This window comes from Podarcis tiliguerta, assembly GCF_965153285.1.
Source record: "Podarcis tiliguerta genome assembly, chromosome: 7".
Lineage (NCBI taxonomy): Eukaryota > Metazoa > Chordata > Lepidosauria > Squamata > Lacertidae > Podarcis > Podarcis tiliguerta.
In genome coordinates this window covers 44,238,138-44,265,073 of record NC_139540.1, presented here as the reverse complement: position 1 = coordinate 44,265,073, position 26,936 = coordinate 44,238,138, and the positions used below count along the sequence as shown (strand labels likewise).

At 40.5% G+C, this 26,936-nt stretch overlaps 2 protein-coding genes across 5 annotated transcripts in view; one reads left to right on the top strand and one right to left on the bottom strand.

Moving 5' to 3' along the window:
- The window catches only part of TMEM241 (transmembrane protein 241), a 38,165-nt gene extending 21,786 nt beyond the window's left edge, over nt 1-16,379 (bottom strand). For 2 of the 3 annotated variants that reach the window (XM_083451682.1, XM_083451683.1), the window contains exons 1-8: nt 16,235-16,379; nt 13,991-14,037; nt 12,487-12,564; nt 8,637-8,718; nt 5,534-5,611; nt 4,389-4,414; nt 2,665-2,716; nt 255-303 (exon numbers count right to left, since the gene is read on the bottom strand). In XM_083451682.1, the coding sequence (XP_083307808.1) occupies nt 255-303; nt 2,665-2,716; nt 4,389-4,414; nt 5,534-5,611; nt 8,637-8,718; nt 12,487-12,564; nt 13,991-14,037; nt 16,235-16,306 (484 nt within the window). In that variant the 5' untranslated portion in view covers nt 16,307-16,379. The remainder of the gene's footprint in view (nt 1-254; nt 304-2,664; nt 2,717-4,388; nt 4,415-5,533; nt 5,612-8,636; nt 8,719-12,486; nt 12,565-13,990; nt 14,038-16,234) is intronic. The other variant, XM_083451684.1, reaches the window with a different exon arrangement.
- A 152-nt stretch (nt 16,380-16,531) lies between these two features.
- Nucleotides 16,532-26,936, top strand: part of RIOK3 (RIO kinase 3) — a 910,199-nt gene continuing 899,794 nt past the window's right edge. Inside the window, exons 1-10 of one of the 2 annotated variants that reach the window (XM_083451645.1) lie at nt 16,532-18,167; nt 20,296-20,417; nt 21,325-21,470; nt 21,578-21,685; nt 22,466-22,575; nt 23,606-23,749; nt 24,094-24,221; nt 24,662-24,850; nt 25,744-25,903; nt 26,847-26,927. In XM_083451645.1, the coding sequence (XP_083307771.1) occupies nt 17,829-18,167; nt 20,296-20,417; nt 21,325-21,470; nt 21,578-21,685; nt 22,466-22,575; nt 23,606-23,749; nt 24,094-24,221; nt 24,662-24,850; nt 25,744-25,903; nt 26,847-26,927 (1,527 nt within the window). In that variant the 5' untranslated portion in view covers nt 16,532-17,828. Of the gene's footprint in view, nt 18,168-20,295; nt 20,418-21,324; nt 21,471-21,577; nt 21,686-22,465; nt 22,576-23,605; nt 23,750-24,093; nt 24,222-24,661; nt 24,851-25,743; nt 26,689-26,846; nt 26,928-26,936 lie in introns of both variants that reach the window. The other variant, XR_014514060.1, reaches the window with a different exon arrangement.

The following is a 26,936-nucleotide window of genomic DNA, read 5'->3' as shown; positions in this document are numbered from 1 at the left end:
CCCTTCTATTTTCATGGTGTCATACAATTCAATGCAAAGTTGGATTCATTCATATACCTTTGGAAGGAACACACAATAAGCTTCTGTTCCAAGTGGAAGCAATACAAACAAACTCCGCTTATGCAATTTGTTGGCTATTGTACTAAGGGACAAAAGCCAGAAAACTGGGAGCCTCAGCCGAAACGCTACTAAAATGAAAAGGAGCAGCACTTATGCATCACAGCTTAATTTTCACAAATTTATTAAAGACTTACCAATGCATAGCAAATGGATGAGGGCCCAAAAATAGCCATCTGTGTCAAACTGTAAAATACAACATCAAAGCAAACAGAGATAAACACCTCCTTCATAAATGGTTCCAAGATGTAGTTGCTGGAGGAGAAATGTTCTAGGAAAAACAATATATTAAAAAGAGCTGCCACTTTGTATCAATTTCAGTTTAATTTATTAGTCATTTGATATCATGTCTTCTTTTCATGTAGCAGCAACCAAAACAATAAGACATGTGTTTGGGTATCTACATCGAAAACAGACTTCATTGTGTAACACAGGCGTAGTCAACCTTTTTATACCTACCACCCACTAATGCATTTTTCTTGATGGTAAAATTTCCTTACCACCTACCAGTGCTGCAGTAACATGTGGCCTAGAACCCCTGGAATCCTGAAACACCCACTAGTGGGTGGTAGGGACCAGGTTGACAACCCCTGGTGTAACACAAGGTATTATCTGCTTTGCATGGGAGGAACTGGAGGATGCGGGTGGTGCTGTGGTCTAAACAACTGAGCCTAGGGCTTGCTGATCTGAAGGTCGGCGGTTTGAATCCCCGCGACAGGGTGAGCTCCCGTTGTTTGGTCCTTGCTCCTGCCAACCTAGCAGTTTGAAGGCATGTCAAAGTGCAAGTAGATAAATAGGTACCGCTCCAGTGGGAAGGTAAACGGTGTTTCCGTGCGCTGCTCTGGTTCACCAGAAGCGGCTTAGTCATGCTGGCCACATAACCCGGAAGCTGTACGCCGGCTCCCTCGGCCAGTAAAGCGAGATGAGCGCCGCAACCCCAGAGCTGGACCTAATGGTCAGGGGTATCTTTACCTTTACTTTTATGGGAGGGACTGAGGGCTAGCTCCACCACTGCCACCAAGATGTGCTGTGTCCATTTCTGCAAATCTGACTGGCATGTAAAGAAGCTTGATTCATGCACAACAGTGTATGCGCAGAGCAGCAGCCCGCATAATGGGACTGAGCCACCTCCCAACACCAACATTGCTGCAGCATACTGGAGGGACCTGCGGTAGGGCAAGGTGCTGGTGAGGTCAGGACTATGCAGTTCTGCTGCCACCCTGCCCCATGCCAGCTCCTTCCAAGTAAGCTGCAGTGGTGCTGGTGCTGGGAGGGGGGGGGGTGGCTGTGCCTCACCACACGGATCACATCCAGCATAGAGCTTCACCACAACAAAGTGGGGGACATTGCCTTTGGTCTCCCTTCATGTGGAGAAGTGCTACATGAGTATTGGTGTGCATACAGATTGTTTGTACCAGGTATGAACATGAAGATGGGGTGGAGGCTGGTCACATCAAGTGGTGGTGATGGAGGGCTTGCAACTCCACAACCCCCACCCTTCCACATGTTCTCTCAAAGTTTAGGGCATGTGTGAGCCCCCCATAGACAGGCCTTACCTTGGGGAGAGAGGGATCTGGGTGGTGGCTTCTCATTGTCACTCACTACTGGCTTTTTTATTCAGTGCTAAGGTTTGCCTGTTATGGCTGTAATCTTGTTTTAATCACTTTAAAAGTTTTTAGCCTGCCTTTCCATTAATGTTTGAGGCAGCTTTTAACAGAGGGCAACCTCAAGAAAAATACAAATTATAAGAGGGACAAAAAAGGAGGTAAAACACAATTAAAGCTAATTAACCAGGAAGGTTAAAAACTTAAGAGAATGGCAGGTTGCATGGATGCCTGTCTGAAAAAGGAAGGTGTTTTAAAAGGGATGGAAGAGGGGGCGAGAGGCGCCTCCCTAGGGAGAGAGTTTGAAAACCAACCGCGGGCACAAAGAAGGCTCCCTTCTGCGTCCCAGACCTAATTCAGATATTGGTGGATTGCAAAGGAGAGGGGTGGGCAGGCAGGCTCACAGAGAAGACAGCCCCACTATTCACTCTCTCTTCAAAGCTGAAAAACAGCTCTGAGTAAACATGGACATGGCTGTATGTTTTTAAAAACAAGTGCAATAATGCATGTGGGGAGAGAAGAGGAGACTTCCAGAGGCACTAAGAAACAATTTACTGAAATGTGCCTAATGTGTTTCCAGTGCAAAAAAACCTATTTGGCTGACTAAAATATCATCCATATATACATAATGATCCAGAAACAAAAATTTCGCTTGAAAATATAGCTTTAAACCCTTGTTTCTATGCAGATGCCCCGAAGGAGGTTTTTATACCTGAAAAGCATTAGACTCCTTTCACAAACTGTTTCCTAGGCCTTGCTATGGCGGACCTGCCTCTGTGAAAGGTTTTGTTGCTTGGCCTGTGCCCTCCTGTCTTTTCCTCTCAATAGCCAATCACAATCAAGAGGGAATGTTCACTTCCTGAATCCGATAGCAAGACAAATGCAAGGAGACAGCCATTTCACAGTAATCTTAGGATTGGTTTTTTTAAACCAACCTACCTACCTGTGGATCACAGAAAGGAAGGCACCCTGCTGCTACCAGAAGAGTCAGCACTCTGCATGGAAAAAATGGTATGCCACATGACTGACATTCATTGCAATGCATTCTCAGAGGAATTATATATTTCTATTTCATTAAATACATCCATCTGTCTATCTCATCCTGCCTCCAAATAGCTCAAGGAAGTACATGTAGTTCTATGTCTCATTTATCCTCACTACTACCCTGTAAGTTAGGGTTAAGCTATGAAATATTGACCAGTCCATGGTTATCCAGTGAGCTTCAGGGCTGAATGGAGATTTGATCGCATGCTCAATTCAAACACGGTGACCCCGGGACAGCACACATGGTGCTTTTCAGATGATGATGGACTCCAAATCTCATCAGCACAAGGCCAATAGTCAGTGATAATGGAAGCTGGAGTCCAACACTGGAGTCCAATATTGTCTGCCGCTGCTGTAACCAAAGCCCTGCTCTGGCTTTATTCATAATTTTCAGTTTTGTTATTATTCCTACTACTACTACTATATTTGCCACATGACAGGCAACAAGCATGATCAAATGGATGAGAATAACATAGACACTGAAATTGCCCCTTGGGAGGAAGGAAGGAAAAAAAAGCTAAGACACACATTGTGCAGTAGCCCCTTCTTACAACATCCCCTTCTACTTTTGTCATGACCCCATCTGCCCTATTCTTGCTTTGCAGGCCCAGCTTGAATTCAAACCACAGCTGCAAATCCTTTTGCCAAAAGCAGGGCTTGCAGTTGGAGCTGAATGTAAACTGCCCAAATGCAAGCCCCACTGCAGCTGTCGTGGATGCACTTTGGTTATCCCACACCTGGTGTCACATGATGTCAAGTACAGTAACTTATCCATCACAGAAGGATAAAATTGGCCATGTGGGCCACGCTAGAAAAAGTTAGTCCTTTCTCTCACACCGTTTCTCCAGTGCAAATCACCTCTCTGAAGCTGCTATAATCTGCGGGGGAGGGGGGAATACTGGCTTAATACAAAAACACCTAAATTCCAAAAAGTTTTCTTAAGTTATTAACTTGAGTTACTTTTAAACACAAAGTTAAAATATGTTTATTATTTTTGAGATAATTTACTCAATCATTCTTATATAATATCTTCTCATAGTTCTGTTTGCCTGTGAACAATCTTCTTTTGTCAAGGTCTTTTGGAAATTGTGTATTTAAGCATTTTGAAAAAATATGCACACAAACACAATTATTTCATCCCCACTTATCCAAATCTCATCAAATACAGATACATATTTCCGAGCACTTATTATAATCCTCTAAAACAATACTGTACTGTATTTAAAAAGGAATCTAATTTAATAATGATACACCCAATGCAAATTGGTCCTAGGCCTAAATCCAATGAATAATTAGGGATGCCTAAGCCCACTGATTTTAATGAACTTAAGGAGGCTTAACTCTGTGTTGGCTTCATAAAGACAACTCCAAGAGATGAGTCAAGAAAAAGAACCATGGAATTATGATTCACCTGGAGAAGTTATGGTAGGCCTCTGTGTGTCAACCTGCTGAGTAATATAATTTCTAGGCAGTTTCATCTGTATGTTCAAAGCAAAGTCTGTATTTAAGCATTAAAAACTTGTCCTTTTTGAAGTTTATGATGACTAGGAAACCAACTTTGCAATCTGTGAGAAATCTAGGCCCTCTGTGAAACTCTATAGACTTATACATTGAGAAACTTACCTACAGATTTTTAGTCTAGAGGTCTGCTGTTAAGAAAGGAAATAAAATGCAATCAAAACATTGGAAAGAAAATGTGTTATTATACATGCATCTAGACTTCTGACAGTTTTCCAAATGCAAGTTCTATTATTGTGGTACCTGTAGAAGAAAAAATGAACTCAACTTGAAATAGTTCCTAAATAAATTAGCTTCTAAAATTGCACGCATACCCCAGCCAAAAGCAAAGTTTGCAACTTTTTTGGCGGGTGGGGGTCCTCCTGGACTTAATGCTATCTGCAGTTATTAGGATTGCTTTATTACTAGCTGCGACCCTATCTGGTTGTAGCAGATATTTCCCTGGTTACCTCTAGACTGGGTTAGTGTAATGCAATCTATGTGTGTCTGCCTTTAAAGAGGATTCATAAGCTACAGCTGTTGCAAAATGCTAATTCTACACCAGGGCCTTTTCAGTGGTAGCCTCATCTTTTTAAAAAACAAACAAACAAACAAACAAACAAACACCTCTCTCCATGAAATGCGCCTTCCCTCCCTGTTGTTGTTCAGGTAGGATCTACATTATACTTCAAATAGCTTTTAACTGAGGGCTCAGTTAGACCAAATGTTCCTCACCACAGCCTTAGTGGAAAGAGTTCCCACTTATATAAGCTGGGGCATCTGATTTTCACCAATTCTTCCTACCTGCTTAAGTTCCTCCCTTTGAAAGCTGCTCCTGGTAGTTGGGAACTCTGGAACAGAATACTATAGGGCTGAAGTTGAAAAATATTGGTTGTCCCAATTTGTGGAAGTGGTTTTTCACTAAGGCAAAACTACCAAGGATACAACTCTTGGGCTGCATCAAAATCAGCATTTCTCCCCCTCTCTGGTTCAATGATCTGAGCTATTTATGGATCTTCAGAGTGACACCGTCATTCGGCTCCCTTTTTGCTCTATTACAGACTTCAAAATACATATTCTTCCCACAGAATTCAATAATTGCCTTTCCATTTCTGAAAAGAAAAGTTTGAAGTATTTCCCTTATTAAAAATAAAATAAAATTAGTAACTGGATTATTTAGCAGAGCTGGGAAAACATGGTAACACTAATTTCACTATTTCCAAAGCCCTGGCACAGGCTGTTAACAACACAGGAAATTCATTTTGTCATACCTCTTTCTGCACAAATGCCTCGATTCCACAAGCTATAACGTCTGCAGCATTGTGTAAGGTAAGAAAGATAGGAATTGGCTGTCAAGGGAGAAAATGTGACCAATAAGATTAGCACTGCAGATTCTGGAAAGATCCTCTTCTGCACTTATTCATGTTTCTCTTGGGTAGTCCTAAAAACCAGATATTTCTAGGGATACAGTTTCCCTTATAAACAGCTGTAGGAGCTTGCAGGTATGAAATGAGGTGGTGCACAAAGCATTACATTTCTCCCATGAGCATAGCACTAAGAACTAGCACCATGAGGAAAAACAGTGCAGTCTCCAAGAAGGGACAGAATGTTTAGCCTAGTTTCAGTCTGTGTCAATTTCATACATGTTCAAAACTCTGATCTATTTCTTTATTAACCCACTGTGACTTTAAAAAAAACAAACCATTCAAAAATGTGTATTCAAATACCCTGGGCTGTTTTTTCTAAAAATATATTTAGGGGTACTCTCATTTTTACTCAAGAAAACCACCATTTAATAGTTCAAATCAAGGGAAATAAATACAGTAAATGGACAAAAGTACAAATAGTCAAAACGTTTAGGGCAGGGCTAGGCAACCTAAGGCCCGTGGGCCGGATGTGGCCCATTCGCCTTCTCAATCTGGCCTGCGGATGGTCCGGGAATCAGCGTGTTTTTACATGAGTAGAATGTGTCCTTTTATTTAAAATGCATCTCTGGATTATTTGTGGGGCCTGCCTGGTGTTTTTACATGAGTAGAATGTGTGTTTTTATTTAAAATGCATCTCTGGGTTATTTGTGGGACATAGGAATGAAACTCATCTCATCACTCCAAAAACGAACCACGTTTAAACTGGAAACTATATGGAAAACTTGGAATTTGTCTTCTAAGATGTGCATGCAAGGATACTATAAATGAGTTCTGTATAAAACGGAATTTGTAAATTATTGGAACAGCTTTATTTGATAGGATACTTATTTTAGGTGTTTGCCACTGATCTTATTTTATTTTGTATAAACAATTTATCTGTTATTCTTGTATTTTTTCACTAGAAATGCTTTTTGTAGAAACAAACATGTAGGCCATAACAAATTATTTGGACCTAAGACACAGCCACTTAACAAAGTACATTCTAAATACTTGGGAATTTGCAATAAATGGTATTCAGTGAGCAGCCAAACATGGCACATAACCAGTCAGTTGTTGACTGGTCTTCAGTAGGATCAAAAAACAAAGAACAATTCATGTCGCCCATGCTCAATAATTTGCCAGTCATATTGTTAATCTCTTTAAAAAAATCACACCACGTTTTGCCATGTACATTTTGTTATGTGGTCAGTGTTGATTATATTTTATCAATACAGATATATTTTAAAAAGAAAGAACAGTTCCTAGTTCCACTGCTGGCCTTGTTACCTACCATTTATGTTGCCCCTCACTGCTGCTGAGGCAGAAAGTTAAACGGAGCCCGTCATCTAACACAGGCCACTTGAACTGGAGCACAATAATAGGAAATACTAGAAGTAATGTCTAAGAAAGCTGACACCAGAATTTACATTTTTCCTTTTCTCCAGCCAAGTTTTAACACACACATGTATATACAGACACACTCACACACCCCTTCCCCTCCCTTATGCTATTGGCTCTTTCTAGAGCCAAGAGAAATGTGTTTTGCTGCCAACAGTGGCTCCAGATTGCCCAGCTCAGCTAACCTTCGCCAGATGTCTATTGTCTTTGATGATATTTTTTAGGAGCTTTAGTCTTTATAAAAGGAAGCTCAGTATGTTGGTCCAGCCAGCATAAGCAAATTGCCATCTCCTCAATTCCACTATCTCACGAACACATCTCAGCCAGTTGTTGTTCCAGAAATTCTCCTTTCAGTTTGAAATGTAAATTCTTAGATGAAATAGGCAGGCACATGCCCTCACAGCTAAGTAAGACCCATTTCTACAGCCACTGTGTAGATTGCATTTCAAGTGCAGAAATAAAAAAAACAACATTTCAAGTGTTTTCACAATCCCATCTTAACACCGCCATTTTAAAGAGGAACTGAGGCTGAGTTTGGGGAAGAGCAAGAATCTGAAGCCGGGTCTCCCCACTACGTGTCCGCACTGGCTCTCATCCAGTGCAGAATTACTCACCAAACAAAGGGACAAAGCAAACATCATAATTAAAACCAGCTGGACTGATTTGGAAATGAAGCTATATGTAGTTATATGATGCACCACAGTAGTGGCAATAGACATTTGAGCACTAATTCAGGAATCGTGTTAACAATGAAAAGGCATTTTATGCTCCTATCTATTTCATGTGTCAAAATGGAGCATCTTTCATATTCATGTACAATGAGCTGAGGCCTCATCATAACAGTAGATTCTGAAGAGGCGGGAGTAACAGAAAAAAGTGGGGGGAGGAGGGGGAGATTATGGGATGTAAGTCAACAGAGAAAGGAAGAGTCACATAGACTAAACTTCCCCAGTTGCCTTATCAGAGGATGTAAGTGCTTCATGTGCTAATTCCCAGGGCAAAAGGAAAGAGAGGAAGGGAATGAACTCTGGCTCCTGTTAAAGGTGACTTGTTTTGTGCTGAGAATTCTTAGCTATTTTGCTGCTGGAGCTCATTATATCCATTTGTCATCTCTATATTGACTGACCAGGTAGCTTATTTAAAAAGTATATATATAACCTATTTCACCATTAATTATCAGTTTTGCATTATATACAGCTGGAGATATACATTTCAGTCTTGTTGATACTGTTCATGCATCATATTTGCAAAAGTGGTCGTTGTTGTCACCACTGCACATATAGGGACAATATAACATGCAAAGCTGAAAATTAGGGAATTGTTTGCAAAGCAACTGTCCAGTTAGCACAAGGATTTCTACTTGTGCAACGGGATTTGCCCCTTCCCCTCCCCCACTTTCCCTAAACTTGCTCCAGTGGAGGCGTACAGCTTCCAAACAGCAATTAGTGTTTTCACAAATGACTTTAACCTCAGTTAGGTGAATGACTTTAACCTTAGTATGCTATCTGGAGTAAAACATTAACACCAACAAATGAAAAAGCACGTTAGTTTCCATTTGCCTGTATCTTACCAGTCTGGACAGTGCCCTGGAACCTGCATAAATAATGCCCACAAAAAGTGCAGAAGCTGGAAGCCATGACAGCACTTCAGATCTGTAAAAACAAATGGCGCATAGAGTTACGACTATGCCAGATTCTGTATACAAACGATATCAAAAGACATCTACCCAAAACATTTTCCCCAACTAAACAAAGGGAAATGAACCTGGATCAGGTGTAATTAAGAGCCATGAAGGAAGTTGGAAGCTCTGCAAGATACAATCTCTTGGCATTGTATCTGACCATTCCCATGCTGCAAAGATGCACATCTGTGGTGATTTTCTACCTGCTTGGCTTGAGTGTATCCAAGTATTCTTATTGGGTTAGCTCTTCTGAGTAGCTGCGATGATGACATGCCTCTACAGTGTAATCTCCTGATTCTGTTTTTAAGTATGTTGTTCTGCTCAAGCAATGAGTTAGTTGAATTCAATCCAACTTCTGCTCGTACAACATAAATTCTCTTTCCTCACACTGGGCCCAAATCTTATCTGGATCAAACTGACAACTAGTATAATTATTTTGCTGGTAACTTCAAATCAGATGCCTCCTTAAAACAAGCAATGTCATTTGAACTGAAGTAGCAGTGGAAAAATAAAGCCCTAAAGCTTGAGAATGAGGTCTCCATGTGGAAAACAGGGATCACTGACCACAATGTGAAGTCTCAGGAATCCCTGAAATGTTTGCATGTCCAATGTGACCATCTAAAATGCAATGGAAAAGGCCATTAGAACCGTTCCCACGATGGAACTTCAGAACTCAATCCTGCCAAGAGGGATTCTTTTTCAGGGCTGGAAAAGAATGTCTAGCACTACGGGAAATGCTTCAGCAGCAGTCATCACTCTAACATGCCAAGCCATACAACAGTCAGGCTCAGAATCTGCTATAATGACTTTGCAGAGAGCACTGTGTTGTGCATTCCTTGACAAGTACGAAAGAAATATGCAGTATTCCATGAATCGGAATGGTAACTTGGTGATCACAAGACATGCCTACGCTACAAATCTAGATTGATCATCATGGCACCTACCCAAAGAGCATTGCAAATAACTTCTGTGAAGGAGTTAAAAGATCTCAATCAGAGAAATTTCAGCATACACTCAAAATCTAAATACCCCTCTCATCCTTAGGCTTCCTTTGTTGATGGCATAATAGGCAAGTTAAGGTTCGGCAATCTTCGCGGAGCTCTGGCCCAATGGTTGCCAGTGGTTTAATTTGAATTAATTTTATAAGGAATGATTTTAGAGTGTTGTGTTGTGTTGTGTTGTGTTGTACTGTTGTATTGTTGTTAGCCGCCCTGAGCCCGGCTTCGGCTGGGGAGGGCGGGATATAAATAAAATTTGTTGTTGTTGTTGTTGTTGTTGTTGTTGTTGTGTGGATGCACTCATCACCCAAGGCACAGTCTGTTCATTCTAGACACAAAATGCAGAGGTTCTTGGAGAATTATGTGTACACAAACAGCCTACTTTCAGATCTAGATTTCTAAAGGAGTTAGAAGCAGTTCCTATATCTTTCCATCTGCAAACAGAGACACAAGTACAATATGAGTCACCCCACCCACTTTGAAATCTGTTGGGGTTGATGGTACTCAGTATTTCTGCAAATGAGACTGAAGGGAACTTTAGGCACCAAGGAAGCCAACAGCCAAAATCTCATTTATTCTGTGGCTCATTGAACAGAGTGAGGAATTCATGACTTGCACACAGCCTGAGTCTTCCATCATTGTTGCTGATCAAAATCTTAAGACACCCCAGTGCTGATATTTCTACAAGTTAGTAATCTTCCATGTTGTAGGGAATATGTATTAAAAGATCAAACACAAAGATCAAATACATAGCCAGAGGGCAGGGGGGCAGCTACCACCCCAAATCAAGTAAATAAATAAAAATACTTAACTGACTAATTTCATCACAGATAATTTGGTGCTGCCCCACCCCAATATAAAGCCTGCCCCCACAAAATAAATCCTGGCTATGCCCATGTTGGGGACCCCTTGACTAATGTAACACATTCTGCATGAAGCTGCATTTGAAGAAAGGGTAGAAGCTGCAGCCAGTGCAGAATTCTGAAGCTTGCCTCTTGAAAACAGAGTTCCTATTCTGCCTCATCCATGGTTTCAGTTCTTTCCATGTCCAAGCATTAAATTGCTTGAGTTCTGGGTACCCTAAGGAGTGCCTCTTTCCTTACACTCCTCCCCTTTTATCTTTAGGTCTTCTGCAGCATGCCATCCTTTGCATCCCATCTTTTATTCAACAAGAGCAGACAGCAGGAAAGTCTCTGTGGATTACCTTGCTTAGACTGACATCTAGTGGAGTGAAATCTTAAGCTCCAAAGCAGAACAATATTTAACCAAGTTAGGAGACAACAGTGCTTTGGTTTTTAACAGAAAGCATCAGGGTGATGAGAACAATATTTAAGCCACCCTTACCACAATGTTCCCTTGCTATCACAGAATGCCATCCTGGAACTCCATCAGATATCTATCCCCTGATGTGCAGCCATTCTACAAATGGAAGAACAGTACTACTGACGTTGCTCAGAATGAATATCTCTAAGCACAGATTTTTATGTCACAGGTCACTATTCTTCTAGGGGAGGACATGATAGAGGTGTGTAAAATTATGCATGGAAAGAAGAAAGTGGAGAGGGAGGTTTTTCTCCTTCCTTCAGAATACTAGAACACAGGAGTATCCAAAGAAGCTGAATGCTGGAAGAGTCAGAACAGACAAAAGGAAATGCTTCTTCTCGCAGTGCACAGGTACCAACTTCCACCAGAGTAAGTGATGGTCACCAACTTGGATGTCTTCAAAAGAGGATTAGACAAATTAATAGCGGGGAAGGCTGACAATGGTTACTAGGCAGGATGACTATGTTGTATTTCTACCTCCAGAAGCATTATGCCTCTGCACACCAGTTGCTGGGAGAGGAAAGAGCAGTGGGGCACTCAGGTCCTGCTCACACACTTCCCATAGGGATCTAGTTAGTCACTTGGAGAACAGGATAGTGGGTTACATGGGCTACTGGCCTGATCAGGGGGGCTCTTCTTATATACTTACGTACATAACCCTGGACAAAATGAAGTATTTTTTTCTGTGGGTTTTTGCCTCTCAAATTCATGAGAGTTGGTTTTTGTAATGTGTTCAATGTGGATGTCTTTCATTTAAACATCAGACTAGATTTCCATGGAATAAATCAGCTATTCCTAAAACTGTATCCCAAACAGTTCATAATTGAGCAAGACCAGGCACCCCCAAACTCGGCCCTCCAGATGTTTTGGGGCTACAGTTCCCATCATCGCTGACCACTGGTCTTGTTAGCTAGGGATGATGGGAGTTGTAGTCCTAAAACATCTGAAGGACCGCGTTTGGGGATGCCTGGGCTAGACAGTCAAACAGCAAGTAAGTGATCTTGCATACTAAGATGCAAGCAGCAGATTTCTCAGTTCTAGATTGTATGCAATCTAAAATGCCCTATAGAGTTGGGAAGTCCCTTCATTTGACCATGCTAATTATTTAAGAATGGGACAGGGGGCTGGAAAAGAATAGCCTACACACTTGTGCACAGACACTTGATGAAACTGTGGCTTATCCTATGGTTTTAATCTCATGAGTATATGCGCAAAGTTATATAAAAGCATAAAGAAAACACTCCAGTTACATACAGAAAAAAGTGTGCGCATGTTTATTATTATTTTACCACTACACAGTTCTTGCAACATTATGGGGTAAAAACCACAGCCAAGTATCTGAAGTAAGCTGACACATATTCCAGTGAATATTAATTGGAATACCGTCTGTATATTTTTACACTGCAATTTCTTTGTACCTTGAACTGCTGCTGATCTCAGTCCAGCCAATCTTCCAGGAAATGTGTAGGAGAAATCCACCAACTAGTGTCTGCCAGCTGCAATTGAAACACATACAATGTTCTGTTTCTAAACAATTAACCCAAGTCAATTATTACTCACGGCGGAGGCTTCTTCCATGAGTGACACAGTGTGATCATATGCTGCCTTCAGTCATTGGACTGGCAGTATAAAGGGCAACAAAATAAAATTATGACGATGGAACAAAACAACAAATTATATTCCTAACAGGCAACTTGGGCTGCTGCAGAGCCAGTAGATGCACCCGTGCCTGTAGTTAAAGCATCAGCTGCTTAAGTGGAGAAAAACCACAAAGCTTTTACACTGCTAAATTCTGAAATCAAAGATTCCACCTGTTGTGAGGCCACAAGGAACAGAGCTTAAGCCAACTTCTCCTTCTCTGAGGCCATTTGCAGAAGTGACACTGAAGCTAGTTTGTATATCCAACATATGCAATACAAATATTGATTGGGATGCATATATATATATATATATATATATATATATATATATATATATGAATGAATATATATATGAATTAGTGTCAGGTAAGCAGTATAAGCTATGAGTCCTGCTATGAACTTGTTGGTTGGCCCAAAGCAAGCCACTTCAGCAGGGGTCGTCAATATCATGCCCTCCAGATGTTGTTGGGCTCCAACTTCCATACGGCCCAAGCAGCATGGGCTGGGCAATAGTCATAATGGGAGTTGTTGTCCAACAACATCTGGAGGGCATTATGTCAGTTCCCCCCCACAACGTGGTCAATCTAGTCTACTGCCCATCAGTTTAACTGAGTGATCCCATTTTCTAGTCTTACTGAAGATACATTTCTCTCTATTCACTTTTTTACCTCATGCATAATTAGATAATCCTCACTCAAATAATCATCAGCTTATATTTGTTTTGTCTGGGTTTGTCACACAGAATCTTAAGAACTGTTGTAACTTGACAGAGCCTTTCAGAAGCCACTGTGAAAATAAGAACTCTCTTTCCCACCATCTTGCTCTTGGCCCCCGCTTTCCCTCCATAGCTGCCAATTTTAAACCACCAATCAAATCTCTCCCTCACAACAGTTTGAGCACTCTGCCATCAGCCTTGTGATTTTGGTTAAACTGCCTTTGTACAGCCTTCCTCTGCTGTTTTGTGGGAAGTAGGCTGCCCATAGGATTTGACATATTTGAAGCCCTTGAACATTTGAAATGGGGAGTGAAAGTTATCAAAACTTGGAAAATAGCACATTCCTTCCCCCTCAACTACAGGGAGGGGCTGGTGAAAAAATAGCAGTTTTTGACACAGAAGCAGAGAGCTAAGAATTAGGACAAGTGAATAACATGTTGTAACAATAAAACATATAGGAGTTTCCCAGATGATATGCAACAATTGTATGAGACACCAACATTAGCCTCTGTCTGGTATAGCTACCTACTTATTCTGTCATTTTTAATGCACTTTTGAAATACTTACCCTTGAAAAAGAGTAGGGTAGGTGAATTTCAGGACAGACAGAACATACTGGAAGACAAAACACCAAGTTAGGGGATAGTACATAAACACACACACACACACACACACACACACACACACACACTTACTTTTCAAGTAATTTTAACAGAAATCAATGGATGCAATGGATCAGGCAATGAAACAGAACCCAGCCATAAAAATAAAAAGAAACAAGTCATAGCTAGCCCTGACCTGAATAGGCTACTTAGGACAGAACTCACTTATTAATGAGTGCAATTTGAATTAACTAAGTGACCACTTCAAGTAAGAGAATCTACCAAACTCATTGGCTTATCAGATGTACATTTTTTCCCATAATTCAAACATAAGAGTTGCAAGTAGAAGTTGTAAGCTGAAGAAGATTTAAAGTAAAGTCTTAGAAGCTACCTGTTGCATAGGATTCTCATGGCCTTTGCTGGTTCTGCCTTAACCATAAACCAAACCAAAGCAACATATATATACACAGTACACACACACACTGCAAGTAATTTAATTTGGTTGATTAAATTACATGCTATTCTTACATACTTTTCCCCTTGAACTTTATTGTTCATTTGCTTTCTGCCTTGAAAATACCACAGCCTGTTGCTTCTCATCCATCCTTGTGTTCCTATAATCTGATTTTTCTAAAGGATGTTGCAAGACTCCAGTCTTTTCTGTTTTAAAGGTAACAGATGCTACAAAGATGCTAAAAAGACTTGTAGCACCTTAAAGACTAACAAATACAAGATGGCCTAATTTATTTTATTTATGTAAACTGTTTCTAAGCTGTCCTTCAGTGGATTCCAGAACAGAATACAATAAATATGAGAATTAATTAAAGCTACAGATGCAATAACACATTTGTCAAACAATTTATAGACTATGGAGCAAAACAAAACTATACAAACTAAAAGCAGATTAAGGCAATATAACTCTTTAAAATACCTGAGCAAACAGAAATGTTTTAACTTGGCACAAAAAGGCGGTCAGTGCCAGGTACCTCTCAGATCCAAATATGTGGTATTGCCACAGAAGAGGCCTCTCCTTAGTGCATACAAAACACATCTCCATGAAGGAAGGTGCTCAAGAAAAAGGTCTCTGTTAAAGATCTCATGGCACAAGCAGATGGGGGGCAGGCAGGAAGACACGTTCTGTCAGACATTTGTGTTCCCAACAAACTTTTGTTGAACTACAGTTCACTTTGTCAGATCTAGTCCACAAAAGTTAATACAGAACAATCCTAACCATGTCTACTCAGAAGTATGTCCTACTGAATTCAATGGGGCTTACTCCAATGTAAGTAGGGTTTGGATTGCAGCCTTAGTTTTTAAGGAACTGCAAAGACTTTTCTTGATTTTGCAGCAACAGATTAGGTCTGGAAGTGGCTGTAGATCCTGGAAAGGTTACACATTTCACTTGTCACAGAGGAGGGAATAAAATTGTCTGAAGCTTGTATTGAAGTACCTCATTGAGACTTGCTCCCAAGTAAATGTGTCTAGTTTTTTTTCTTTCTCCTAACTTCAGGGTGGGAAAGCCAACACATTTAAATGGAAGAAATCCGTAAATTCTTTCTTAATAGTTAAAGCCCAGAGTCCTAAACCTAAATATTTAAGACTGCAGTGTATACAAACTATCAAAAAACATTGTGCTTTCAAACGATAATACAAATAAAACTGCCACAATTTTCTTATCGCTTGAGAGCATGTTTTATTGTCTGTATGTATATACTTTAAGGTTGAATGGGATGTGATAACCCCATATGACCTTTTGTGCATGATTTTTAATTGTTTTGAGTTTTGTTAAGAGTTCTCACACAGCCCTAGAAGTACTTCTACTTTATCCTTCACTTAAGGCAACAATATAAAGCCATTAATTTAGTTTATACATTAACCTCTTGCTTTCCAGGGATACATGTGAGGACTCTTCCGTCCTCCCCCCATCCCATGTGGGGTTTAAGAGCGGGCTAAAGGAAAGTCGATTCAGGTAGCTGAAAGTCGCTGCGAGGAGAAAAGTCAGTTCTCGAAAGAAACTGAAAATCAATGAGCAGCTGTTCATTGTCCCGCAGAGAAACACATGCTCACCGATGATGGAGAGAAAAGGCAAACAATGTGTTCGATTTTCCGAGGTATAAAAACTAGCAGACCAGCCAAAACTTGCGACCCTGTGAAAATTTTAAAGTCGAAATAAAGGGCAGTTTAAACCAGCAGAGCTCTCTCAGCCTCACCTTGTTGGTGAAATAAGAAGACAAGTAGAACAAACAGAAGGCGAGACCAGTTGCAGGTCTCTTTAAATACATCTGTCAAATCATTTCACCAGTCCGGGGACAGGGAAGAAAGGCACTTTCTCCCGACTGCTACGAGCTGCCAGGAAGAGCGACTGCATGCGGCTGCCATGACAGAGACACGTTGCTCGGGAGTCTGCTCCAATGGGCGCGGAGAAAAGGGGCCCAGGAACCGCCTTCTTAAAGGGACAACGGTTTTCCAGGGCGGAAGGAAAAGAATGCGCTGCCGCTCTCCCCGTTCCTTTCTACGCGGCCTCAATCCCGTTTATGATGCGCTTATACACCGTCTGGCTGGTTAGTCTTTTCTGAGAGGGATGCCGCTTGGACTCCACCTTTCTTTTTCCCTAAGTGTTTGGGGGTTTTTGCCGCCTGTCGTCAGATTTCCAGAGCAGAAGGTTATCGTTGGAGGCGGCAGTGAAGAAAATGCAAGAACGCCAAACGGGACAAAACAAATAACTTTTAGGATTAAAGACGAAAATCGGAGAAAGCACAGCTGCATACAAATGTATTATGGACTTGGGTTTGCTCGCTCCGGCCATGGAAAAGCCTTTCAAAGGATCAGAAACTTTATAAAGAAGGAAGCTGCTCATCTCCAGCCAGTATCCATGTAAAGACGAATCGTCTTGCGTGGTACTGCCACAATAAAGCTTTTAGCCTTTTGGTGCTACAAGATTCTTTGTTGCTTTTGTTTCAGCAGACTAACCCAAGGGAGTGATAGCATAGAATCGCGGAGTTTAAGTGCCTTGGTTTCTCTTACAATTTTTTTATCTTTTGGTACATTTTATGGTGCACTTGGGTAATGTGAAACTAACACATAACCACTGGTGTAAACGAATAATTGTACCATATATTTATTTAAATAACCCCGAATAAACTGACGTTAACAATAATTTAGCAATCAACAAATTGTCTATTTCTTTTAAAAAAATTACAATGAAAACTGCAAAGTGCTCCACATATCTTCCAGATGGGGTGCTGCCTTACAAGTGGGTAATTATGTTCTAATTCTATGTGCTTGCGTGATTGATTCGCAGATGTCCATATACTGTACAGTACATTCAGTTTAAGGGTGCTTTTGCTAGGGATTCACACCTGTTCAATAAACAGGACCGAACAACACTGCTGTTTCCTGTCCACAGTGAGCTGGATTATTTCTGTGCTGTGTGTTCTGGTCCCTCATCTCAACTTCTCCCCCACCTTTTACTGCCTTTTCTCACTCTTGAACTTTCTGTACCTTTCCATGCACACCTTTTAAAAAATCTATAGGAAGTGGACAAGGGCAACTCTTCGTTATGATGTTTCCCAATGGTGAACCCCAGAGCTGCAGACTGTGATTGAAAAAGAAACCCGAGTCATGGGGGTGCCGAATCCCAAATGACAGGCATTTCTCATCTGAAAGAGAAGATGGATTTAAAGGTCATCGCTGAGGAGCCATTCGTGTTCCCATTTATTCAAAAGCGTAGGTTCCAGCGCTGATTTAGTTTTTGGGTCAGTGGTTTATTTTCACGGCATTGTGAGAAAACCGTGCCATAAACGAATGAAAGGGACGGAGTGGTTTTATCCGTACGACAAAGCAGGAAGCGAAGCCTCTCAGGGCAGGGGAGATTCCAAAGGAAGTGACGTCACCGAGAAGTGCACTCAGCGAACCAATAGGCAACCAGCGCCGACGGCGAAGGGGCGGGAGGAGTTGAGGCGAGCGGAGAAGAAGCCGGAAGAAGTTTTATTTCTGCCAGGCGCCCTCTTGCCCTGTCGCTGCTCTTCCTTCTCTCGGCGTCCATCTCCGTTCCTTTGCACGCCTAACATGGAGCCCGGAGCAATCGCTGCTGTCGTCCCCGCTCCTGAGGCGAGCGCGAGCCCAGCTTGGCCCCAAAGCAAGGTGAGGCGGCGGCCGTGCCCGAGGAATTTCTTCAGGCCTGGTCCAGATCCAGCCGCCCCCAGAACGAGAGCCAGCGGAGGAGGCCTGAGGTGGCGGGATGGGCGCCGTCGTCGCTTCAGGCACTGAAGGGCGGCGGGGAGGATCCCCCCATTGATAAGCGAATAGAGCGGAGGCCTCGTCGCGTAATTACCTGAGAGGAAACAAAATGAAATATCTTTCCCTCCCCGCCTCTCTCTCTCTCTCTCTCTCTCTCTCTCTCTCTCTCACACACACACACACACACGGTTTTCTCTCAGAAAATGTTGTGGTGACAGTTAAGAAAAACGACGCTGCCTCCCCTCGCGGAACCTGAAGTGGTACAGTCCACTCCGTGTAATTCTGCCCGCCTCGTCCTTCTGCGGGTGTAAACGAGGCGTCAGGCCTCCAGGGAAGGAGGCCTTGGCTTTGACTCCTCTCCCGCCACACTGGTTGGGACGGGTAGGGGGGGCGCGGGTTTTATTGGCCGAAATGACCCCGCCGCTGGCTCCTTTTCTTTCCACCTCCTGCCCCACAGGGTTGCTCTAATTCAGAAAGCCAACCTTGTGGTGGCAGAGACGAGTAAAGGGTCCAAGGGGGTCCTGTGAGGATAGAGTTGGGGGCTGGTGAGGGAACAACCATTTCATAGCCACCGGAGGCTATGTGGCAGAAAGGTGGTAGGTGGGACATAGCTGAGTGAGCAAAGTACATGTAAATAATAATACTCTTTGCCAGCATAGAGGCAAATAAGTATAGGGTTCTCATTGTTTCAATGACCCGGTTGTAAACCCCCCAAAAACAAGGTTAGAATGTAATGATCAGGAGTAATAACTTATTTAAGCAATTTTGAGCCTACTCTCAGATAAGCTTGCCTGTTTGTCAGTCTTCTGATAAGAGGCTACAGATGGATATGGTGCTGGGCTCAGAGCCAAGTAACTCATTTGTAGTGCTCTGAAACCTGGTATTCATTGAGAGGGACCATTAACTGGTCCATCATTCATAAATTAGATTTATGGGTGTGCTGCTGTAACGTTTAAAGTAACAGCTGTTTTACAAATTCTTAACAATTCCTAACTCTCAATGACCTCACTAATGTAAGCTGGAGCAGATAGGCTGCAATCTAGTTCAGAACAGCAAGATCAGCCTTAGTGTTATGTAACATGAATTTCTGAGAGAAGAGTTCTTTGTAAGCCAGACCTTTGGTCCTTTATCAATAAAGTTAGCATGGTAAAAAGCATTTGTTCTCTGTCATGTGGATCTTTGATCAGTGTGGACACATATTCGTCAGCCAATAAGACACTTTTATATAAACCCCTCTGATTTTTATCAGTAGGTATTTTGTAGGATGATTCGTAGTTGGCACTCAGTGTTTGAAACTCCCATTGTTCTAAGCACATTTTGCGACAGGGAATTTCATTAGCACGATCAGTTTCTGAGCTCTGGGCGCAGTACTGTGCCTGAGATTTCAGATTAAAACTGCAGAATGGAAGGAAAGGAGGACCCTTTTCTGTCTCCCCACTTCCAGTTACTCTCTGAAGACTGGAGAAGAGACCCTCTTAGGTGTGGGCAGGGGAAGGACTAGACCATGTGAAAAATGAACATGATATTTTAGCTGCAGTTCATTCATTTTCAGCTTTGTATTCTTGTTATAAAAAGTGTGCCTAGACATCCCGCTGTTGTGCCCATAACCTAGGTTTAAGGTGTCATTTAGTTCCTAGTTTTCATATCTCGGTTTCTAACACTGTTGGCACTGATCAGTGAAAAAACATGGGGAGACTGTCTTATCCTAGACATGTTCAGTTATTTAAGTGGAGAAAGTGACAATTTCAGATCTGAAACAGAAATTGAGTGGATTATAGTGGCAAATATTTAAACAGCTCTCATATTCTAAATGCTGATATATTTTTATGTATACTTTATAAAGGAATAAAGGCATTGTTCAATCTTTAAATACAAAGTAGTATGACTCACTTCTGTGACTTCACAAGATTGGATTCATTTTACACAGTGTATTTCCATGTATCTATACAAAGAAATGTGACATCAGGATTTTATGCAAAGAAAAATTATCTGTCTTATCCATGGCCAAAAATATAATCTATTTTTGTTGCAGTGTCCATGGGGAACTCCTAAAAACACCACAATATCATGTTCCTTTGCTGATGTCATGAGTGAACAGCTAGCTAAAGAGCTACAGTTAGAAGAAGAAAATTCTTCTTTTCCTGAAGTGGTATCGTAAGTTGAATATCCTTACATTATGAATGCTTATTACAGACTTAGTTAATTGTTAGTGGGATCCTGTATTTTTTTTTTACAGCTGCAATTCTTCACTCCTGTACTTGGAAGTACCGTATTTTTTGCTCTATAAGATGCCCCAGACCACAAGACGCACCTAGTTTTTGGAGGAGGAAAACAAGAGGGAAAAAAATTCTGAATCTCAGAAACCAGAACAGCAAGAGGGATCGCTGCGCAGTGAAAGCAGCAATCCCTCTTGCTGTTCTGGCTTCTGGGATAGCTTCGCAGCCTGCATTCGCTCCATAAGACGCACACACATTTCCCCTTACTTTTAAGGAGGGGAAAAGTGAGTCTTATAGAGCAAAAAATATGGTATATATTACATAAGTAGAACTTCTGAGTACATATGCATAGAGTCAGGTGGTGAGTGTGATTTTTGGGAAACTATTGTAGCAATAACTAAAGTCAGTATTGGGGCTTGACAAAGTCTTTTTGTTGGGGTATAAAAGCTAGTTACAAGCCTTCCTACCTGCTGCTGCCATAGCTTTCTCTTCAGGTTTGAGAGAGGGAAAAAGTTGGTGCCTAGTGAAATGACTCATCTTACACAAGGTGCCTGAAAGAGTCTGAATTGCTTCCTTGTTTGAAGTGAGCTGTATTCAAAAGGAAGGGAGTAGAATTACCACACTCCATGTTGTATACTGTGTGGAAATTATTTAGTGTCCTGCCAGGCTCCTTTAAAATGAAGAAATTGCATAGCCACCTCCTTCCTTTTTAATTACACAAAGCAATCAACTTCCGCCTCTGCAACGTATATTATATGGCAGCTAAAAATGTACTATATTCTTAGTTGGAGTACCAAGGGCTGAATTGTCCCGCTAAGTGTTCTCTTTTGGTCTCTCATATCCAGGGCTGTTGAAGGATCATTTATTAGTGGGGAGAATATTGATACTTCCAGTGACTTGATGCTGGCACAAATGCTGCAAATGGAATTCGATAGAGAGTTTGATGCACAGCTTCGACGTGAAGAAAAGAAGTTCAATGGAGATAGCAAAGGTTACTATCATGAGTCATGATTTCTTTTTTAGGGTGAATCTTTCTGTTTCTCAGTGGCCCTTCTAACAACTGTTAACTCATATACATTTTTGTTTCTATTTCTCAAGTGTCCATATCTTTTGAGAACTACCGCAAGGTACATCCTTTTGAAGACAGTGACAGCTCTGAAGATGAGGTCGATTGGCAGGATACTCGTCATGATCCTTATAGAGCAGGTACCATTTGGATTAAAAACTTATGAAATGTACCATTTCTATAAGCAAAGTTTTTCATATTGTAGGATCCTGGAAAAGTGTTTTGTGAGGCCATTGGCAACTGCTTAATGAAGATCACGCTGTGAATTACATAATATGCTGTTATCTTTTAAATATTATGATGTTTAATAGAGCACATGGGAGTGCTTTCAATAGAAAAAGGCAAATCCCTGCTAAACTGTAGCTTGAATTCTAAAAATTTAGAATAGGGTATAGGGAGGAGAAGAAAAGGAAGGAATGTGAGTAAAGCAGTTATGTGTACTTCTCTTGTGCAAAGATTGTCTGGGAGACAGATTCAGGAATGGGAAGCTGCAGCCTTCCAATAACTTTGTCAGTAGTTCATGCATTTTCTAGTTATGTTGATTAAATATGAAGTATTAGCAACACATTTCAAAAAAATCTTTACTAAATGAGCCCCTTTTTTGGGATATGAAAGTGTCAGATTTTCTCAAGCTTCCCTAAGAACTAAAACCTTTTTGTTCACTATAGCTGCAAAGAAATAACAGCCAAAAGAAATGGAAAGGATCAGGGTAGTTTGTGTAGGGAACCATATGATATAACTCTCTCTCTCTCTATATATATATATAGAGAGAGAGAGAGAGAGGGAGAGAGAGAGAGAGAGAGCGATCGCAACAGTGTAATTTGTGCCCTAGAATGCTTCGTAGGATGTGGCTAAAAAGGTTGCACACATTTACTAGTCTTGGAAGTGTATTTTGAGCGCAATATTTTTATTATTCATAGATAAGCCCACTACTACTCCCAAGAAAGGCTTTATAGGAAAAGGAAAAGATATTACTACCAAGCATGATGAGGTTGTGTGTGGAAGAAAGAATACTGCTCGAATGGAAAATGTAAGTTCTGTCCTAAGTTTATGATTGACGTTCCAAGGTTGGTCCGTGACCACTTGCAAAACACTTGTTGACTCTTGATATATACTGCTTCACTTCCCATGATAACCCAGTACTTGATACAAATGTCATGATAGTATCTATGTCAGTATTTAAACTTGTTCTCTGCACCTGTTTAAAAACAATTATATGGCTCTATTTGCACATAACACTAAGCCCTGGTTTGTTGTAACCATAGTTTGCCCATCTGTGAGGTAACTCATAGCATGTTGAACAAACAAGTCATGGCTTGTTTTCTCCCAAGCTAAAGTTGTTTTCTAGCTGCTCTTACCTCATGCCTCTGTAGCTTGGTGAGTATCCAGCACTGGGTGGCCAACAAACCATAGTTCAGCAAGCCACACTTCGTCTAAACAAGCCATAGTTTAGCACGGCATGTAAACCGGGCCATGATCTCTTAGCTTCTGAAGCGTGTGTCAGAGATCCAGATCCAGAAGGGAGCACGGTATCCTATTACCTTGGAATGCCCCCTAATGTCTCTGGTTAAATACTTTCGTAGAAGGATTTCATAGGATCATAGAATTGTAGAGTTGGAATAGACCATGAGTGTCATCTAGCCGAACCCTGTACTAGAAGTTCATAGTATAGTTGCCCCATATTTTTATTCTTTCTTATAACTATATTGATCTGTTGTAGTTTGTATTTGTCATGGCCTCTGACAAGAACAATAAAATTTATTATCTGCATTACTGTCATCTGCAGTGTGCTTTAGTGGATAAAGTGCTAAGCTTGAACTTGAGAGATCTGGGTTCAAATTTCTGCTCTGTCTTAAAGCTCCCAAACTGGCCTGGAGCGAATCTCTCTCCCATAGGTCTTCTCTTTAGATTGTTATGATAATATGGGGAAAAGTTATTTTTGCTGTTCTGAGCTATAGTAAGTAATGGACGCGCTGCAGGTGTAGGTCTCCCCTATCAGCAACTTTTTCAGACACACAGAAAATTCCATGTCATTCACTGAATTTCACCTGTCTTCACAGTTTGCACCTGAATTTCAAGTTGGTGATGGAATTGGTATGGACCTAAAATTGTCCAATCATGTCTTCAATGCCTTAAAGCAGCATGCATACTCTGAGGAACGTCGAAGCGCCAGGCTCCATGAGAAGAAGGAACATTCTACTGCTGTACGTTTTGGTGACTCAGACAAAATGAAAATTGCATAGTTTAGCAGGGCTGTATTATTTAGAATAAACTTGATATCTGAATACTGGAAAAGTTAAGACTTTTCTGGAGTCATAGCAGAACATTATTTGAGAGTTGCACCTGCTGAGTAGGTTGTTTTATGCTATGGGAGTGTTAAGTCTGAAGTAATTGATACAGAAAAGTAAATAGAGGATCGTTTTAAAATTTAAAGCACCTGATCAAGCTAAGGTTCATAGCACTTGTAGATTAATCAAAGGAACGTTTTGTCATCTGCACTAAACATACAGCATAATAAAAGTTTATCTTCCCCACTCTTCTTGTGCAGGAGAAAGCAGTAGATCCTAAAACACGCTTACTTTTGTATAAGATGGTCAATTCTGGAATGCTGGAGACCATCACTGGATGCATAAGTACAGGAAAAGAGTCGGTGGTGTTTCATGCATATGGAGGAAGGTATTTTAAAAAATATGGTTATGATACTTGTATTGTGTAAAACTGAGAGCAACTGCAGAGCAACATAGTATTTGGAATACTTGTATACTGTTCGTTACCTTAGATTTTATAAAATTGTTGCGGTGCAAGTATGCAGCATAACACTTGTCCGCCTTCCTTAAAATAAATAATATTATAGGCTATACTGAAACCTTAAGTTAAATCTACTATTTAAATCTAGTAATGTAAAATATACATCATTATAAAATGAATATTTAACTAGTTCAATGGTCAAATGTTTCAAAGCTGACATATTGAGATATAATGCAATGAAATAATTTTCCAAATATGTTCTCGTCTTTTGCCTTATCTATGCTTTCTCATCTGTTTTACTGGTTGAAGCTTCTTTAAAATTGGTTTGTAGGCATGTAACTAAAACTTCTTTTTTTCTCCTCTTAAAGTTTGGGTGAGGATGCTAGCCCCATACCTTCAGAATGTGCCATAAAGGTGTTTAAAACAACTCTGAATGAATTTAAGAATCGTGATAAATATATCAAAGATGATTATAGGTTCAGAGATCGTTTCAGCAAACTGAATCCACGAAAGATAATCCGAATGTGGGCTGAGAAAGAAATGCACAACTTAAAAAGGTATGGAAATGTAGTTGCTTAAAAAGGTATGGAACTTAAAAAGGTATGGAAATGAATAAGCCGTAGCATCTTGTTGAAAACCAAGTACTTGGGAATCAATGTAAAATCTCCCTTCAACATTGACTACGTGTCTTGAACCATGTTCCTTTATGTATAAAATATTTTACATTTTTTACAATTATTATTTGCTATACTGTACAGGTAACTGTTTTGCTTTAAATCTTAATTTATTTAAAACTATATAGTGCCTGTCCAGTTGGTGTATACAATAAAATACAAAGCTATACAAAATGGTTAAAAATAAAAAAATCCAACATAAATCATAATTGAGTACAACGCATTAGCTAATACATTTAAAGCTGTTATTAAAATGTTATATGGCAGTAATGAGGAATCTGCAGCCCACAAGTCTAATTCAGGCTGGTATAAATGTGCCTAATTTGGCCCCCAATCCACCTTGTATGTTGTATATGATGTTAGGTGTGGGGCAGGGAAAGACATGGGTGCAGAGGATTGATAAGAGCCTCACAATGCAGAATCAAACAGGGTTTGCCTGATTGGCAGTGACTTCAAGCTCCAGTTGGATCAGCTAAAATGTCTTTTAACTGATTGGCTTGCATTCAAGCTGTACTGCAAAGGAGAAATAGGTGACCTGATGTCAGGTGATTGACAGGTAGGCAGCCCCATCCACCTGTCAAAGTGACCCACCAGAGGTGGGTGAGCTAAGAATCTTGCCTGCTCAGCTGAGAAGATTCACAACCCTGTTGTTTGCTTCTATAAAGAGCCAGTAACTAATTGAGTGAAAACAAGTATGACAGTGGTAGGCACTTTGGTGAGTTTTTGACTAGCTGGAAATTCTTATGCTCTAATGCTTTTTTTTGTCTTCTTCACAGAATGCAAGCAGCTGGCATTCCTTGCCCAGAAGTGGTTACCCTTAAAAAGCATGTCTTAGTTATGTCCTTCATTGGCCAGGATCAAGTTCCAGCTCCTAAACTAAAAGAAGTAAAACTCAGTAGCGAAGATATGAAGAAGGCTTACTATCAAGTTCTTCATGTAAGATCAATACAATTGTCTTGTCTCGAAACTATGGGCAAGAGTTCTTTTCAATAACAGATAATTGATGAGTATTTATTTATTTACTTACTAAATTTATATAAATGTGCATGTAGGGTCCCTCCGCAGTCTGCTAAGGTTAAGATCATCAAATGAAGCCTATTAGTTTTTCCATGGCCTGATTATTGGCTTGTAATAATATGGAGTCTGGCATTTTCATTAGGGGCACCAATGTTGTGGAACATGGGAGGCCCCATCTGTATTGGCATTCCACCTGCTCTTAAAGATGCACCTGTTTCAACAAGCATTTCCCTGATCTTGAAATACTTTATTTGATGGTTGTTTTAACTGTTATGTTCTTTTAATAGGCTTATTTATTATGGATTTGTTAATGTGGTTTTACTATGTACTTTAATTATATTGTCTTTTTAGTTAGAACTGTATTGCAGTCAAAGATTACTACAAGTAGCTTGAACAAAAATTTGAATACAGGACCACTGAAAGTGTTGGTTCTGTGAAACCAGGAATTATCTTTACAACAGTATTTCCTAGAGTCCTACAATACTTGGATTATATTTAATACGCCTGAGATTGACAGCCTTTCTTAGTGTAGTAAGTGTACTATAAAAAGTCATGGCTAAGTACTTTTAGTAGAAGCAAGAGTGATTAGGGCATTTTAAAAATATGCCTATCAGTCATATGCAGTTGCAATTCTGCACAGTTCTGATAAGCTAACTAGAGTGAGCATGCCAAATATTATCTGTAATTTAATTTGGTAATATTTTGTTTCTGAAAAATAAGCAGTTATGGTTGCTTTCTGTATCCAGCGTGCATGTACTCATGTATACACTGTTAATTTTTAATCAGTCTGTAGTGGTAATATTGAATAATAATTTAGTGGCATGGAGAGCATTCCCATTAATAACTTGTTGCTTGTTTCTAGATGATGCAACAGTTGTATAAAGAGTGCAGTTTAGTTCATGCTGACCTAAGTGAATACAACATGCTGTGGCAAGGGGGAAAGGTAAGCAGA